This window comes from Anabrus simplex, chromosome 4 (assembly GCF_040414725.1).
Source record: "Anabrus simplex isolate iqAnaSimp1 chromosome 4, ASM4041472v1, whole genome shotgun sequence".
Taxonomy (NCBI): Eukaryota; Metazoa; Arthropoda; class Insecta; order Orthoptera; family Tettigoniidae; genus Anabrus; species Anabrus simplex.
The window spans coordinates 204,765,190-204,784,081 of record NC_090268.1 but is presented as its reverse complement, the minus strand read 5'-3'; the positions used below and the strand labels follow the sequence as shown (position 1 = coordinate 204,784,081).

Genomic DNA, 18,892 nt, shown 5'->3' with positions numbered 1-18,892 from the left:
CATATTGAAGAATGTGGGTTTTAAATGGAAAAAGACAAGAAACAACAGGGCTGTTCTGATAGAACGGCATGACATTAGGTCTTTGCGTATACAGTTCCTGAAGGCGATTAAGAAATATCGAGAGGAGGGTCATCCCATAGTTTATGAAGACGAGTCTTACATTCATAGTAGCCATTCAAGCCCTAAGAACTGGAGTGATGACACGGCAGCAGGTTTGATGACACCTGTATCGAAGGGCAGTAGATTAATAATCGTTCATGCCGGTGGCTCGTCGAGTTTTGTACCGAACGCTCTATTAATGTTCAAATCAGGGCGGTCGACGGGAGACTACCATAATGAAATGAACTCTGAAAATTATCAGCGCTGGTTGACAGAACAATTAATACCAAATTTACAACCTAAATCTGTGCTGGTAATAGATAATGCTTCTTACCATAACGTTCGTCTGAACAAAACTCCAACCTCTAATAGTAGGAAAGATACCATGAAAGCATGGCTTAGAGGGAAAGGAATTTCGTTTGAAGAGAGTATGCTAAAGGCTGAATTGTACAACATTATTAAATTGCACAAACCGCTCCATCAGCAGTATCTCATAGATGAAATTATGGCAAGACATGCGCACACTACCTTGAGACTACCCCCATACCATCCTGATTTAAACCCCATAGAAATGATATGGGCTGACGTGAAACAATGGGTAGGAAATAGGAACACCACTTTTAAAATGGACGATGTTATCGCTTTGTGCAGGGAAAGATTATCAGAAATCGGAGAAGAGGAATGGAGAAAAGTTTGCCATCGCACAGAGGAAAATGAATTAGAATATTATGCACGGGAAGGACTAATCGAAGATGCTATTGAAAGAATAGCGTTCACAGTTAATGGCAGTAGTGACATTAGTGACAGTGACGGTGACAGTGAATCAGAAGAGAACATACAATCAGGAGACAGTGAAGACACAGCGATGTCAGGTGTAGAGGAACTGAATTAAACCCTCCACTATTAGCTCCTGTGAATATTAGTATTAGTACTTTACCTCAGTAGAAAGTTACAAATATATTGTTCTTTTTTAGTTAACTGGAACGTACAGTAATGCCTACTAGCGGTGTGAATCTTTTAGTGTAAAGAATAATGTGTATAAAGATTTTGTGTGAACGGAAAGTTGGTTTGCTTTGCTTTGCTTTGCTCTGACCGCTTCTTATACAGCCTGCAGCATGGCGATGGACGGACAGACGAGCGGGGCGAAGGGTGCCCGAAGACTGGAATGGGTAAGTCACGTGATAAGTCACATGATCTTCTATATTCGCTCTATTGTTCCCGCGCGCAAGTGGCCGGCCAAGAACGAGCGGCCGACCTATATGCAACAACAACAATAATAAAAACAACAACAATAATAACAATAATAATAAAGTTATTTGCTTTACGTCCCACTAACTACTTTATGGTTTTCGGAGATGCTGAGGTGTTGGAATTTAGTTCTGCAGGAGTTATTTTACATTCCAGTAAATCTACCGACATGAGGCTGACGTATTTGAGCACCTTCAAATACCACCGGATCGAGCTAGGATCGAACCTGCCAGGTTGGGGTCAGAAGGCCAGCGCCTGAACTGTCTAAGCCAATCAGTCTGGCAGTTTCTGGAAACACAGTAGGTGACAAAACAAACAGTACTGAAATTAAAAGCATGCTCTGAACATCGAAGAGTACTGAATGTCACCAGAAACCTGCCACTGCAAAGATAATGGATGCAGCAAGACGGAGCTAGAGCCCACACCATGAGAGGGTTCAATAACAAACACACTTCAACAACACCTTGAAGATCATTTTTAGACTGATGCTTATTACGCCCTGTAATTGTAGATACGCAGTGATCTCCCCAGAAATTTTCGTCACCTGGGTGGCAGGAATGACTAGCCAGGCGGAGAACACTACATTAAAAAAAAAAATGAATGTAATAAAGTTTCAATAAAAAAGTATTAATGCCAAAATTGAATTATTTCAGTGTTATTATCATGAACAAGACATAACGGAGTATTTTCAACTTCTGGTATTCTACTACTCGTTTACAGTCGTGTAACACTGGAACTTAATCACTTGGTTGCTGTTGAGTGCCATATGGGTTTGTGATGTCGGGCAAAATCGAGTACTTGCATGCGATTCCAATCTAATACAGACACCACACCACTCGCGGGCGACACTACGTGATAATCAAGCTTAAGATTGAAACTCTGATGTAATGGATGCAATTATGCTGACAATAACGATGATTTATTATTTAAATAAACAGATTTACAGTATTTACATTTTCATTCAGAACACTTAATGACTCAAATAGGCCTATGTATTTGTATGTTCAGTCCTCAGCCCCAAGGCTCGTTGGATGCTCAAAAGCTCCGCCATCAGCTGTCATAGATGGCCTAGGAATCACCGAAGAGGCATACTAGGAAAATGAGGAATGAGGTAGTAATATTGTGTAACTAGCACGAATACATATCTAGGTTATGTTAGCCGGGTGGTGCGCCCATTAAAATGATCCTGGGGAGAACACTGACTTGATAAGTTTTGGGGCTTTTGCCATATTAGAAAAAAAGGTGAAATTCTTTACATTTTACAGAGAACTTTGCTCCACGTTGTCAGGAATTCTCTAATAACCAAGGTCTGAATTTAAGAATGCCTAACCACTGGTCTATAGTATAGGTGGTACTCTCGTTCGTCACTCGATGGCTCACTGTGCACAAGCCTTCCGAATGGGAGATGATGCTCCAACTAAGTTATTTCTTGTTCATCATATATGCATAAAAAGTAAACAGCAAGGTCATAAGATGAATCACAGATGAATATGGTAGAAGAAATATAAAATGCAAAGTTCTCTGTGAAATGTAAAGAATTTCACCTTGTCTTCTGACATGGCAAAAGCCTGAATGCTTATTATCCTGTCTATTTTGGAGATCTTAATATCCTGTGGAAGGGAATTACCATACCCTTCACACTCCCTTCATCTCATACCCCTAGATGCCTAATATGGGACATGGTGAAAGAACCTGTTTTCTATCAAATGAACCACCTAGGAATGTTCATGAATGGCAAAAGAAGAGTAATTTTGTGCGTCATTATCACAACCTGTGTTCACCAAATTGTTTGGCAATCTATAGGACCATTATAACCAATGTTTGAGACATGAGCTTGCACATTTCAAATAAATGCTGTCTCAATACAGTTAGATATGCGCATGTTATAATGACGTATCCCATGTTCAGAGCATGTTATTGATTTCAGTTGGAGACACAGGACAAAGTGGAGAGGAACCATATTTTCCTCTACCCGGAGCCAGCTGTAAAAGTGAAGTTGTTGATGATGATGAGGCACTACAGGTGAAGATTCAGAAGTTTGAGAGCAGTAATATGGCAGTAGAAAATTCTGTCTATAAAGAGCAAATCAATATGATACATTCCCTACACATGGTAAAAACAATTATTAAGAAAATTCAGGACACAGATTCTACAACTTCCTTTTCCACCTGACGTAAAAACAAGGCCTAAATCAGCTCCAACAAAATCACGTAAGAAAGAATAAGATTACCAGAATTATACAAATTTCGAGAATTATAAAAGATAAGTCTTTGGGCTAATTGCAAAATCCCCTCAAAAGTATATGCATCACAATATAAAACTAGAAAAAGCTCTCTAAGCAACATTCAAGATAATAATAATAATAATAATAATAATAATAATAATAATAATAATAATAATAATAATAATTGCTGAGCTGAGCTGCAGGAGCTGCGCCATGTTGGGTATCTAACCTATCGTTCGCAAAGGGTCTATGGAATCTTTTCCTAAATACAGGTTATCGTCGTAATATCCACCTATATATTTCATTTGCAATAAAAGAATGAAAAGGATTATTATTATTATTATTATTATTATTATTATTATTATTATTATTATTATTATTATTATTATTGTACCGGGAGGTACACCTCAACTCTGCACATTCAAAAAGAAACGCCTTAATGAACTCTATCTATCTAACAAAATGTGAAACTGCTACCACATGAAGTTGGAACTTTAATCAGTAGATGACACTACGCCAGTATTAAGTAATTGTGTTATTGTGAAGTTGCCTAAACTGACTGGATTTATTTGCTTTGTGTTTGTTTACTTGAAGTTTGGACATTTCTCCATAGATGTCACTACCAAAAACTATGGTCATGCACTCTGGTGCAAGGTAACAGAAGTTTGGATGGAAAGAAATTTTGTGTTTATAGGTTTTCTGAAGTAAATCAATTTTCATTTGTTTTTTATATATATTCCAAGATTTGCAACACTTCTCACTCATTCTGCAGTTTTTGAATGTGACCAATCACTAATTTTCTGCACTTAATTTTCAGCCTATCACAGGCTTCTTCTTGCTATTTTGGGTGTAACTTTTGAATTAACCAATAAAATTGAGAGGGTGTGTCCGGATTAGTCCAGAATCCTCTCAAACCTTCCCTTCGTGTATAAAAAACTGCGGCTGCTCTGGCTACCTTGTCATTTGATCGCCGAATTTCTAAGAGTGTGTGTTAAGGCAGGAGGCCAGACAGTTCATCAGCCCAGGTAATGGCCATCAGTTTTATCTCTCTGTAGCCACCTCCGCCGAATTACATGAGGGGAAGGTCCGAATTTCTAACTATGTAACCGTTCTACGTAAACTTCTTCTTTTCATGTAAAATTTCATAAGTTCTTAAAAACTGTAAATCAGAGACAGAGAGTGTGTTACCCTCTCGAGTTCCCCTTCAACTTGGTTTGAGGTGATTACGACTCTGTAACTGTCTTTCTTCTTTTCTGTAATGCATTAAATTAACTTCGTGTCAACTCAGTAGATTGGGATTAGCCCCTTTATCTCTGGGCCAAAAGCCCCATTAGGATTTTATTCTTCATTATCTAGGAGTGCAAGTGTACGCCTCCATTCATTTTATGTTTGGGCCAGTAACCTAACCTGTTCTTTTTCCATGAAGGCCCAGTAGGTTGGGTAATAAATATCCCTGTAAAAGTAATTTCAATTGTAAATTGGGCCTAGAGAAGCCAGAGAGTGTAAGGTCTAGTAATGTGGCCTTAAGCGGGCGGTTAAAACTGGATGAATGTTGGAGAGCCTGTAAGCTCTTTTCTAAGTTCACTGTAATATTTAGGAGTGCCTCTGGAAGGCTGTAAATTTTTTGAAACAAAGTGCTCTTTAATTGGGGGATTTCTGACCTTGCCTAAATTATACCACCTTGAAATTGTAAATTTGTAAACTAGGGGCTTGAAGCCCAGAATCTGTAAAATTCACTAATCTTGGATTATCCAAATCTTGTTTCAAGATTGCTATTTTGTACCCGAGATTTCACTGTTATTTCACCTAGTGAAAATTTGTTACGGTTTTTTTTTTTTTTTTTTTTTTGCAGGAAATATAACCTTTATTTAAAGTTTTAATTCAAATTTCTGATATCGTAGTTAGACCCATTCAACACCCGCACCTTCTTTCACCTCTTTCTGCGATCCACCAAAACACGGTAACAATAATAATATGGGTGGATTAAGTAGCTCAGTAGTTGCTGCTGGTGGTCCCAAGTGAAAAAGAGGAAGGTTATCTTAAAGCCGTAAAATTATAGCCAGAAAATGAACATCTTGAGGCAATAAAGGGCACGACGATTTCATACGTTAGCTGCGGTACACTACCAGCGTCTGTTTCACATGTTTGTGGCGGTTGAATAAATATCCTCTGTGGCCAACAACCATAGTTGTAATCATAAGTTATGAATTTCATTAAGGTCCGTATTGACATTTGATCATTATCAAAGGGTAAGAATGGTCCACCTATTCAATACTATTAGTTTGTACACTGTCTTATAAAACTGGGACTAGTTTCGATTCCACATATATTGGGTCATCTTCAAACACGCTCCAATTGATGATAATGATGACACTTGTTGTTTAAAGGGGCCTAACATCGAGGTCATCAGCTGCTAATGGTATGAAATGAAATGACAAAGTAAAAGTTCAAAATCATCCACTGACCAAAATAAAAAATATCATGAAGAATGAATGGATGGACATGAATTTAAACCAATCAGTGGATCCGACTCAAAAAACTATCATAAATAATAGTATTACTGACCAAGGGACCACTTCTAAAGCACAATCCTGAATCGAGGGTGCTTGATGTCTAAAGGGGTCCAAAATCCAGGTCAAAGGCCCCTCAGAATGGTACTTATCGCTAGTAAAGTAGAACCATGGTATGTGTCATGTTGGGGTACTAATCAAAAGGAGCGAAGACTCACGGTGTTCCACATATGATGGTACTACTCACAAGTATTGTACGTCGTACAGGTAACGCAGACCTATGGTGTTTCTCACACAATGGCGCCACTCATAACCAACGCAAACCGATGGGGTTCCTCACCTAGGCGTACTAATCACGGGCGCCAGTATTTCCGTTGTGTTCCTCACAGGGTGGATACTAATCACAGGCAACGCAGACCCATGGTGTCGCTCATATAGTTGTAATAATCACAGGAAAAGCCCAGACCCGTGGTGTTGCCCACATGGGTACGACTCACGGCTACTGGAAACCCACAGTCCACACCCACTGCTGCTACTAAGCACAAATCTATTTCGTACCTAATACTGTATCGTGGTACTACTCGCAAGTAAAGGTGACCCACGGTGTTCCCCGCGTGATGGTACTAATCAAAAGTAGTTTCACGATTCTAAGAAAATCATCCCTAGGTCGCCCCTTTTCGTCGCCTCTCAAGACACGCAGGGGATACCGTGGGTTTATTTTCCTTCTGTGTCCCCCACCCACAGGGGGGTAGAGAGAGATAAAAAAGAAGAAAAAGGAGGGATCCGTCACTTCGAAAAATGAAGTAACGGATGAAGAAAGGCAAGGGCCACGAAGGACGTGAAAATTAAAGACTCCCTAGGCCTCGAATGCTCTAATACCGCCGGGGTCGGAAAATAACAAGAATTGACCAAGGGAGGTCGGACAGGATAGATGAAAGTGAGGAGCCAGGCACAAATAAGTGGAAGCAATGCCAGGACTCAGCGAAGGGCCCTGTGGTCGCCACCCCACGCTCCCTTTTAGTCTCCTCTTATGACAGGCAGGGGATACCGTGAGTGTATTCTTCGTCTGCATCCCCCACCCACAGGGGGTTTTGTATTTGGTCTGTGAGAGGTATTTTATTTCCCTGATGTCCGCGGCAAGCCGGTTAGGACCCCATTATCCGCCACCTGGGACGCGCCACGTGGGAGTATCACCTTTCCCCCTGCTACGCCAGCGTAGGAGGTTCGTGGACGCTCCAATTGGAAGACATAAGCACTCATATAACCAATAATGATACAAACACTGATATGACACAATTTATTGTCTTAATTTAAACCATTAGGCCCCTTAAAACAACAAACATCATCATCATCATCATCATCATCATCATCATCAATTTAAACCATTGATGAAGTCCGAATATCATATCCACTTTTTAAACTAAATAACACATCAAGAATGTTGTGGTTGATGGCGAACTATTTTGTCATTTCTATAACAGCCATTGTCTTTGAGTTTATCTAGGAGTTGGTATCCTTTTCTGTGTAGACGAGCAACTTTTTTGATACTCACGTTTGTTCAATAGTAATATGGGTCAAGACTTAGATAGCTTTAAGCGGAACATTTGTACTTTGAATAGGTTTTCCTTATTATCAATGTAGTGATCTATTGTTTAATTTATTTGGAGGTGAATGTCCCTATGTTGTTCGTAAGTTACATGCACTTGGTACGGATACCAATACCAGGTTCGTATACTGTGTATACATATATGTACTGTTGGCATATTTCAAAACCTGTAATTGTACAGTCTATGGGAACTAAATGAATGAATGAATGAATGAACACTTCATGGGCAAATGCAGAGAAGGAGCAAGTTCAGAACCTGGCTGCATAGGGTAAAGGATCTTCCGGAAAGAGAGAGAGGAGATGACATGGCGCAAAGTGGTCCAAAGAACGAAGAACTACATTCTCCGTCAAGATGAAGGGGTAATGGGAATTCAGAGAGGATGACAAGTGTTAACAGTGGTCCTAAGAGGCTGAACCAATGCGTAAGGGTAGGAAAAACTCGAGGAATGGACAAAGTAAGAGGATTAGTAAGGCTGTTTAAAAAAAAAAAAAAAAAAACACCTAAGAACTAGCGAAGAATTCAGTCAGAATCTGGAATCCCTAGATCCAGCGAATTGTGAGCAACTGAAAGATGTCAACTGAAATGGCTAAGGAGACAGTCCGCTTAACGAAATCAAGGAAGCATGCCCAGGGGATCCAAGACATCAATGAAGCAATAAAGCAAAGACAGCTTGCCAGGCAGAGATGGAACATGCAGAAGAATCAAGGTAACAGGAAGGACTTTCTGGAGACGAGAAAGCACGTAGCTAAAATCACCCACAGAACAAAATTTGCCTTTGACGAAAACCAGCTATTACGGACAAGATTTCAAGAAAAAACACCACCCTAGATTTCTATAAAATTTTTAAACACAACCTCGGAAAAAAACACCCCACTTCCAAGGACTTGATGGTAAAGCAACTTATGACAATGATAATAGTCAGATCCTGGCAAAGTATTTTATGTCCCTCCTCAACTGTGAGGCACCAAAATCAAATTTCATCTTCAAAGAAAATACACCCACCAACCTTGACTCGTCTACACCGACCACAGAAGAAATCCTACAGATCATCCAGTCACTCACCAACAATGAGGCACCTAGAGAGGACTCTATAACCACAGAAGAACTCTGCAAACATGCCGGTGAGAAGGCATTTGATAAATGAACTGAAATGACCTGCAAGATTTGGGAAACAATAAGAAACTTCAAAATTACTGGACTTCAGCACTGATATACCCTCTTGAGAAGAGAGAAAAAGTAACTATCGAAGCACCTTAGTACACTTAATGACGTACAAAATCCTCTCAAAAGCCCTCCAAATCAGTGCAGAGAAACAACTAGATCTGCAAATGGGAGGCTACCAACCAAGGAGGGTTTAGGAAAAGACTCATGTGTTGAACAGATCATCTACTTTAATTCCATTCTTTGTTATCTGAAGTTTGTGAATAAGTAATTCATAGTGACCTCCTACAATTTTAAAAAGGCCTATAACTCAATCTATCAAGCCACCTTTATAAAAAATCTGAAGGAAATGAGATTGGATAATATAACAAAAATGATTGTTCAACAGACCCTGATGGATACCACATTCAAAAAGAAAAATTTCATACATCTGAAGTCAGGACTGGAGTCAGGGATGGGAATAGGCTCTCTCCTATTCTCTTCAACTGCGAGATCGAGAAAGTTATCTGCAAGTAGCAAAAAAAAAAAAAAAAAAAAAAAAACAGAGTAATGAAGGTTGTGGAGTAACCAACACCGTGTTTATTACAAGCTAGTCTCTTTTTATTAACAATCCCCCAGGCTTAGACTCTACATAAACACTTGCATAGACGTTAGAACAACCGCTAGACAGCGTGCGGTATCGTCTTGAGTCTGTCACAAAGGTATTGAAAGCAGGGTTAGCCTGGGTTGCAGATTAACTGGCTTTTCATGCACTGTCAAATGCATGCATCTGTGCACTATCAGGCGACAAAACATGAACAATGAAGTAAAAATAAATAAATCAAAATATGCTCTATCAAAATTCAGTTCTATATTATATTTCTTTATTTCATTTTCAAACTACAGTAGAAGTCCACTATGGCAAATTGGAGTTATTGTCTGTAGTGTGTGTCAATGGTTTGGACCGTATCCAAGTTAGCCCGGATATGCACAATCTTGAATTGTAGTATTCCTACACAGCTGGGGTTTATTTTTGTCACAGATATGTGCGAGAGAGATGAGGGTAGTATCCTTATGAATGCTTTTACTAACTAGAAATCACATGGGCTTGGAGATTTTCCCTTCCAATGCATTTTAAAAATTCTGTTTCTGAACGAGGGTTAGTGTTTGCGAGCTAGCTGCCTAGCTGTTTTGTGATTGCACAAGCATATGGACAATCACGTTCTGAAGTGTACAGTAACAATGGCGTTTAGGGACAATTTAAGTGTTGAAGAAATTGCCAATATCCTATTCAACGAAGACTCAGGTAATGAACTAATTCCTGAACTAAGTGAAAGTGACAATGATGACAGTGAAGGATTCTCCTGGACACGCGACAGAAAGCACAGATATCGCATCCCTGCTATTCCAATTACGGCTCAACCAGGCCTAAATACTGAAACAGAAAACCTTAACGAGATGTCATTTGTAAATCTATTTCTCACAACTGAATTTCTCAAATACCTGTGCGAGCAAACAAATCTGTATGCTAGTCAAGCAATCAGTGCTGTCCCACATCCCTTCTCTAAACACACTTTTACACAAACCTGGAGTCCAGTGACTGTTTCAGAAATGAGAGAATTCCTGGTTGGAAGCTCACTATTGGCATCATTAGTAAACCATCTCTCAAAATGTATTGGACAGAAAATCAAATTTTCTCCAATCCTATTTTCTAAAAAACCATGTCACGAAATCATTTCAAAAGTATCCTGTCATCTCCCCACTTTAGTGATGGCAACAAATACGAGCACAGCACTGACAGATTATATAAAATAAGACCCATTTTACAGAAACTTGGTGACAGATTTACAGAGCTTTACAACTCCAAAGACCTCGAAAGAAGTGGACAAATTCAGTGTGGGAGTGCACAGAAAAGAGGGGAGGAAAACCAGAAGATGTACTTAAGAAAGGAGAAGAGTGGTGGAGAGACAGGCAGCGACGGAGGTCCTTGATTCACAACCCGAACCGGGAAGCTGGAAACGGGAAATGATGATGATGATGATACACCCCTAAACAGAAAATTGCTCTGGATGAGGGAATGCTAGTCTGGAGAGGGTGCCTAAGATTCCGCATATACAAGCCCGGTAAAATAATAAAATATGGAAATTTTTGTGAGGATAGTTTGTGGGTCTAACAGGGGGTATATCTGTAAACTCATGATATATGATGGAAGTGGTGCAAATTTACAAAGCAAAGTGTTTCAGCTGCTTGGTCAAGGGTATATATGGATAATTATTACAACAGCGTTGGACTCGCAAAACAATTATGGGAACACAACACTGCCATATGTGGAACAATACGGTCAAATAGGGGTGTACCGAACGATCTAAGAATACCAGGCAATTCTCAACGGGGCGAAATTACTTTCAGGAGGGATGAGGATGTATTGCTTGTTTCTTGGAGGGACAAAAAGGTAATTATTATGGTATCTACCAACACTCAAGCAGAAATGGTTGAAACAAACAAATCTGGAAAAAAAAAACAACTGAAACCAGATTCTGTGACGGGCTATAATCAACACGTGTGGTGTTGATACTGCAGACCAGTACTTGGATTCTTTATCTCCAGTTTTTGTTCAGTGCAGTAAGTTTATCAACAGTTCTTAACTCATTAGAAATAAAGGCTGAAGTAAATGATTGAATTTTAATACTAGTACTGAAATTAAGAATGTAAGACTTTTCAAGATATGGCAGTGTTCATATGGAATGAGGGCATATGATGCTATTCATGGCGATTCGTCCATCAAATGGAAACGCATTATTCAAAGGAATAGACTGCGCACTCTCAATCAATCAATCAATCAATCAATCAATCAATCAATCAATCAATCAATCAATCAATCAATCAATCAATCAATCAATCAATCAATCAATCAATCACTACTGATCTGCATTTAGGGCAGTCGCCCAGGTGGCAGATTCCCTATCTGTTGTTTTCCTAGCCTTTTCTTAAATGATTGCAAAGAAATTGGAAAATTATTGAACATTTCCCTTGGTAAGTTATTCCAATCCCTAACTCCCCTTCCTATAAACGAATATTTGCCCCAATTTGTCCTCTTGAATTCCAACTTTATCTTCATATTGTGATCTTTCCTACTTTTAAAGACACCACTCAAACTTATTCCTCTACTGATGTCCTCCCACGCCATCTCTCCACTGACAGCTCGGAACATACCACTTAATCGAGCAGCTCATCTCCTTTCTCCCAAATCTTCCCAGCCCAAACTTTGCAACATTTTTGTAACGCTAATCTTTTGTCGGAAATCACCCACAACAAATCGAGCTGCTTTTCTTTGGATTTTTTTTCCAGTTCTTGACTCAAGTAATCCTGGTGAGGGTCCCATGCATTGGAACCATACTCTAGTTGGGGTCTTACCACAGACTTATATGCCCTCTCCTTTACATCCTTACTACAACCCATCAATACCCTCATAACCATGTGCAGAGATCTGTACCCTTTAATACAATCCTATTTATGTGATTACCCCAAAGAAGGTCTTTTCTTATATTAACACCTAGGTACTTACAATGATCCACAAAAGGAACTTTCACCCCATCAACTCAGTAATTAAAACTGAGAGGACTTTTCCTATTTGTGAAACTCACGACCTGACTTTTAACCCCGTTTATCATCATACCATTGCCCACCTTCCAGCTCACAACACTATCGAGGTCACCCTGCAGCCTCTTACAATCTTGTAACTTATTTATTACTCTGTACAGAATAACATCATCTGCAAACAGCCTTATCTCTGATTCCACTTCTTTACACATATCATTGATATATATATATATATATATATATATATAAGAAAACATATAGGTCCAATAATACTGCCTTGAGGAATTCCCCTCTTAATTATTACAGGGTCAGATAAAGCTTCGCCTACTCTAATTCTCTGAGTTCTATTTTCTAGAAATATAGCCACCCATTCAGTCACTCTTTTGTCAAGTCCAATTGCACTCATTTTTGCCAGTAGTCTTCCATGATCTACCCTATCAAATGCCTTAGATAGGTCAATCGCAATACAGTCCATTTGGCCTCCTGAATCCAAAATATCTGCTATATCTTGCTGAAATTCTACAAGCTGAGCTTCAGTCGAATAACCTTTCCTAAACCCAAACTGCCTTCTGTCAAACCAGTTATTAATTTCGCAAACATGTCTAATATAATCAGAAAGAATGCTTTTCCAAAGCTTACATACAATGCATGTCAAACTGACTGGCCGGTAATTTTCAGCTTTATGTCTATCACCCTTTCCTTAATACACAAGGGCTACTACAGCAACTTTCCATTCATTTGGTATAGCTCCTTCAACCAAACAATAATCAAATAAGTACAGTAGAAGTCCGTTATAGCGAGAATTCATAACAGCGAAAAATTTACTCGCTATAGCGGATTGTCGTTATATCCAATTTTGGTATAAAAGTCGGAAAATCCTTCATGCACTTTAAAATCGGTATGAAACGGCAATCAGTTTGTTCAAAACTTGCGTTTCCGTAGATGATATCCACACTACGGCTTACTTGTTCGTTATTTTTCGTAATCCGATAGTACGTGAAAGTGTATGTGAAAAATATATAGTACCGTATATCTCCGAATCCAAGATGAACCCCACATTTTCTTTTAAAAAATTTAAATCAGGCTCAAAAGGAAGTTTGTAAAATCATACGAATGCCTTGTCTTACAGTAGGCCTACGCATTTTTAGACTATTTTTAGACGCCGAAGATTGACTTTCGTCACGCCCTATTTCTTTATTTTTGGCCTCTGCACAATTATTTATTTCCGTGGGTTTAAGGACCATTAACTCAACACTGGCATCATAATACCAAAGAGAACTCGTCGAAAATTTTCCGGCAATACCTATTCCATGTGTCTCTACAATACAACGATCCATCAGGAAATTATTCTTGCCCTCTATAAAACTGTTACTTTTACGCAGCGTCAGATATAACCGGCTGCCGCTACACGCACGTCTCGCTTGCCGGGTTCGGCCAAATTCAGCGGCTAGCGATGTATTGGCCTAATCGTGAACGTTGAAAGTCAACGAACGAGTTTATTGTGCCACGGTATGGCCATTCCGCCCTTGCATTTTTCGTGCACATACCTCACAATTTCATCTTCGACTTCTTTAAAGCGTCCTTGTTGCGGGCCACTGAATGAATTTTTTGTACAGTACGCATTTCTTTAGCTCTTTGTCTTCACGCTAACGCCAAATATTGGCTTTAGTTAGGCCTATACCGTATTTTCTTGCGGCTTATTGTTCTACATTTCCGTGTATTTAATAAACATTAACTTATAAGTGGCATCATAATCTCGACTAGAATCCGTTGAAAATTTGCCGGCAATACCTTTTCCATGTATCTTTACAATTCCTGCTGTCTATAAAACTTAATTTTACTAAGCGTCAAGTACAATAGGCATGTTATGACTCTGCCACTGAGTAGCCATGGCTTTTCTAAGAATTCAAAGGGTCGCATGCTTTGATGCCATTCTGCAGATTTGAGAAACACACAGGCTCTGTACAACCGGTTGTCGCGGCTAGCGATGTGTAGTAAAGAGGCGGTCATTTATTGTCAACGAGTTCTGTGCGCGTGTGAAAAGAAGCAGCATGGTTACCGTGGTAATTGCCAGTATTATTATTATTATTATTATTATTATTATTTCGTATGGCAAAACAAGGATACATTATAAGTACGTATAAATACATATTTCTTAAATAAGTACGGTATGTGATTTACAAGTCAGCATTCAAAACTTAATGTCCAGACTTTTCAGCCAGTCCACTGCTTCTGTAGAGGCACTATGTAATTCTTTAATGGATCCACTGAATCTTCTTTTTGGGCAGTCCATAACAACGTGCTGGATGGTCTGAGGCACATTATCACAGTCGCAGAATGGGTCTTCAGATTTTCCCCACTTGTGAAGCCAGAATTTACACCTTCCATGGTCTGTTCTGATTCTGTTTAGAGATGTCATTCCCTTCTCGGTAAGTTGAAACCAGGAGGAGCTCTACAAGGATGGTGGATTAAACCCAGGTGGTCAGGATTTGAAGAGGTCCATTCTTCGCGCCAGATCTCATCAGCATCAAAATGTGTTTCCAGGAGCTTCTCGCCTAACTTCCATGATGGGTATCCATTAACTTACTGTTATGCCGCGAATGCAACGACCCTTGAGTTTTCGCATGAGATTCTGAGAAAAAAAAGTCTTGTTTCGGAGAAATACGGTATCACTCCAGAGATTTCTGTGGCAAACACCTCAGCTTTCTTCTTCAAACAGCGTCACCTAACCTAACCGTATATGTAGCCTATCATGAAAACATATTTGAAACGCATGTAGAGAAATTACGTGTAAATAGCCGTAACTAGACGCGAGAAGATATGAAATATCCTCTGAAATCAGTGATGTACTCTGCCATATCTTGAGGTGTATCACATTCTTACTTAATTTCCGTATATAACATTAAAATTAAGATATCGTTTACTTCAGTCTTTATTTTTAACGAGTTAACAACTGCTATCGGCCACGTTATTTACGCATTTATTACGAAAACATGTTTTCCTCTTTCATTTCAAATTTTCTTTAGAGAACAGCAGGTAATGGGTATTACTAATAAACTCCAACATCGCCTTTGAATGTCAACGAGAGAGCTCGCAAATGCACAAAGTAAGAAAACTATACCATGCCGAAGATGATCAATAGCATTTTGTTGCAAACGTTTCAGTTTTCTTAATCAAATAGCGTCATGTATCCTAACTTAACCGTACAATACGTATGATGAAAACACACTTCAAGCGCCAGTAGAGAAATTATACCTTTCCCGCTATAAATTTTCATAATAGCCTTTTCGAAATTTAATCAGAGGCGACAAAATATAAACTAACCTCTGAAATCAATTAAGAACTCTGCCATATCTCAAGGTGTATCCCATTCTTACTTAATTGCAGTATTTAGCCTCAAAATTAAGCGGTCGTTTAGTCAGCCTTAATTTTAACGAGTTAACAACCGTTATCGGACACGTTATTTACGCATTTATTATGAAAATATGTTCTCTTTCATTTTGAATTTTCTTTACGGAACAACTGTCGACGGATATTACTAATCGACTCCAACAACGCCTTCGAATGTCGACGAGAGAAAGCTAGTGCACATAGCGAGGAAACGATGCCGAAGGTAATCGATCGCATGCAATATCATCGCTGGGATGCATAAATATTGGTAACGGAAAAAATCGCACACGCTTAATCGCTCGTAATAACGGATGCGCCAGTGATAGGGTTCTCGCTGTCACCGAAGGACGATACACAGTTTAATATAGGAATTTTGAAGGGACAGAAAAATGCCGTCGCTATAACGGAGTTCTCGTTATATGCCGTACTCGCTATAGCGAACTTCTACTGTATTTCAGATAAGGTACTATATCCCAACCCATTGCCTTTAGTATATCCCCAGAAATCTTTTTTTTTGTTTGCTATTTGCTTTACGTCGCACCGACTCAGATAGGTCTTATGGCGACGATGGGACAGGATAGGGCTAGGAATGGGAAGGAATCGGCCGTGGCCTTAATTAAGGTACAGCCCCAGCATTTGCCTGGTGTGAAAATGGGAAACCACGGAAAACCATTTTCAGGGCTGCCGATAGTGGGGTTCGAACCTACTATCTCCCGAATACTGGACACAATTAAGCTACTGCAGCTATCGAGCTCGGCCCCAGAAATCTTATCAATTCCAGCTGCTTTTCTAGTTTTCAACTTTTGTATCTTATTGTAAATGTCATTGTTATCATAGGTAAATTTTAATACTTCTTTAGTATTACTCACATCCCCTACCTGGACATTATCCTTGTAACCAACAATCTTTACATACTGCTGACTGTGTGCACACACTGGTTTTCAACCTTTAATATCTCATCATCATCATCATCATCATCTCCCTAGACCCAGAAGCAGAGGTTGCGCATGGGTGTCAAACAGAAAGAAAGATCACCAGCGGGCAAGTCAAAACGTCCTGACACTTTCAGCACTAAAAGCTATATGATAACTAACTAACTAACTAACTAACTAACTAACTAAATAAATAAATAAATAAATAAACAAAACAAGCTAACTACTTTATCACCAGTGCTATGAGTTCAAAGACTGGATATTTGCAAGGGTTCAAACACTACAGGCTCTTCTTATGAAAATCTTACCCTAACAATGTTGTAGCGACAGAATACTCCACCAGAGTGTCCATTGTCACGGTGTTCTCTAATCGTAGACTGCATTTCTTCTTCTACAGCTAAAAATTCCTTATCTTCACCCAGTAAATCCACTAGAAGAGTCCCAGGATTAGATGGAGGTAACCATAAAGTGCCTGGAAAATAATAATAAAAAATAAAACAGCTGATTCAATCATCTTTATCAATTTATATCAAGGGTAAAAGATAATGGTTTATTTGAATATAAGAGAATACTGAGAAAATTCAAAGTTCTAATAAACACTGTCAGTATAACATGTATGCATGTTGAAGGCTGGACACTTAACAGCTTCAGCACCAGGAGAATGAGGAGTGCAATAGTTCCCTGTTATTTTCCTTATGGAGCCAGAAGGTGCTATTACACATCAGTCTGCGAAGCCCACTGAAATGCACATACCAACTGGCCCTATGAACAACAGTGACATCCATAATCACAGGGTCTGGCTACATAAGGAATGGTATTACTAGCATCACTCGTATCTCATTCACTTTCATCATGTCAAAGTCAAGGATGAGACCTGTCAAAGAAAGTAATAAATCTGTCCTAGCCCATACCAGAACACAGAGTGCACTGTAAACACTATGTCTAGCCAGAAATGGATCTGGGCTTAAATGGTCTACTTATTTGAAAGCCTACTGAACAACGTAATGAAATTACTGTAATGCTGAGGACATCAAATTACTGACCAACTGTAGAAGAAAAAGTATGAAAAATCTTGCATCATCCTGACTGGAGAAGTCTGGAGCCTTACCATTACCGCTAAGTGCCTCAGCACGTAGCAGGAAATAATGAGGACTCTACTTTAGCAATACTTTCTTAGCTCAACCCATCATTGCAATTTTTTAAAATGAAAAAGATAGGGTTGATCAATTAATCTTGCACTATTTTTTTTGGAAAAATAGTTATAATGAAAGTTTTGTCTGTACATTACTCAGAATTTAAAATAATGGTGTTTTTGTATCGGTTGTGTCCACAGTAACAAGGAAACACACCTTTTAATTTTCCGTCATCTCTGTCTGTACACGCATCACGAGAAAATGGCTTAAGAGAATTTAATGAAAATCGGTATGTCAGAGAGCGAGGCTCTACAATCCAGGCTAAGAATAATTTTATTCACGCTGAGTGCAATGGTAGTTTAGGGGAAGGCCTAAAATTTAATTCTCAAATATCTATGTTATTAGTGGTCCTTACATAACATAAATTCCATCACAAAGCCCGTATCGTCGTAAGTATATAATTGTAACATTTCAAGACAATATTATTATATTTCGAGACATGTTTCGTCCTCCTTTAGAACACCTTCAGTTGATGATATACAAGGCCCCTTAAAATATAGCAAGGACATTAAAAACACTGAATGTCAAATGAAATTCAAACTTGAATGTGTCCAATTAAAATGTGACATATATGATGTAATGTCATGAAAACCATCAAAATTGTATCTTTAAAATAGCACTAACTGTAGTCTTTGGTGTGACTGTCAATGGGATGAAAACGTTGAGCACACATTATGTAACTGCTGTATAACTTTCCATAGAATGCACAGCTTGATGCAAATCTTAGCTGCATCATGAGTGGAGTAATGAGTAACTGCATAAGTTGGTTGAAGGGTTGTGCCACAATTTGACAATGAGGGTCCAAAAAACAGGAAATGATTCCGTAAGCGAAAGTAAATAGACATAACAAAACTTTGACAAATGTGTGGGCACATCTGGTTACTCATGTCCCCACCCATACCAAGCAGCCTAACTCACCGTGAGTGCTAGCGCTTACTAAGTGTTGTAC

At 39.0% G+C, this 18,892-nt stretch overlaps 1 protein-coding gene across 1 annotated transcript in view; it reads right to left on the bottom strand.

Moving 5' to 3' along the window:
- Window positions 1–18,892, bottom strand: part of Tnks (tankyrase) — a 334,181-nt gene that overhangs the window by 54,243 nt on the left and 261,046 nt on the right. Inside the window, exon 15 of the mRNA XM_067146370.2 lies at window positions 17,059–17,222. Within this exon, the coding sequence (XP_067002471.2) occupies window positions 17,059–17,222 (164 nt within the window). The remainder of the gene's footprint in view (window positions 1–17,058; window positions 17,223–18,892) is intronic.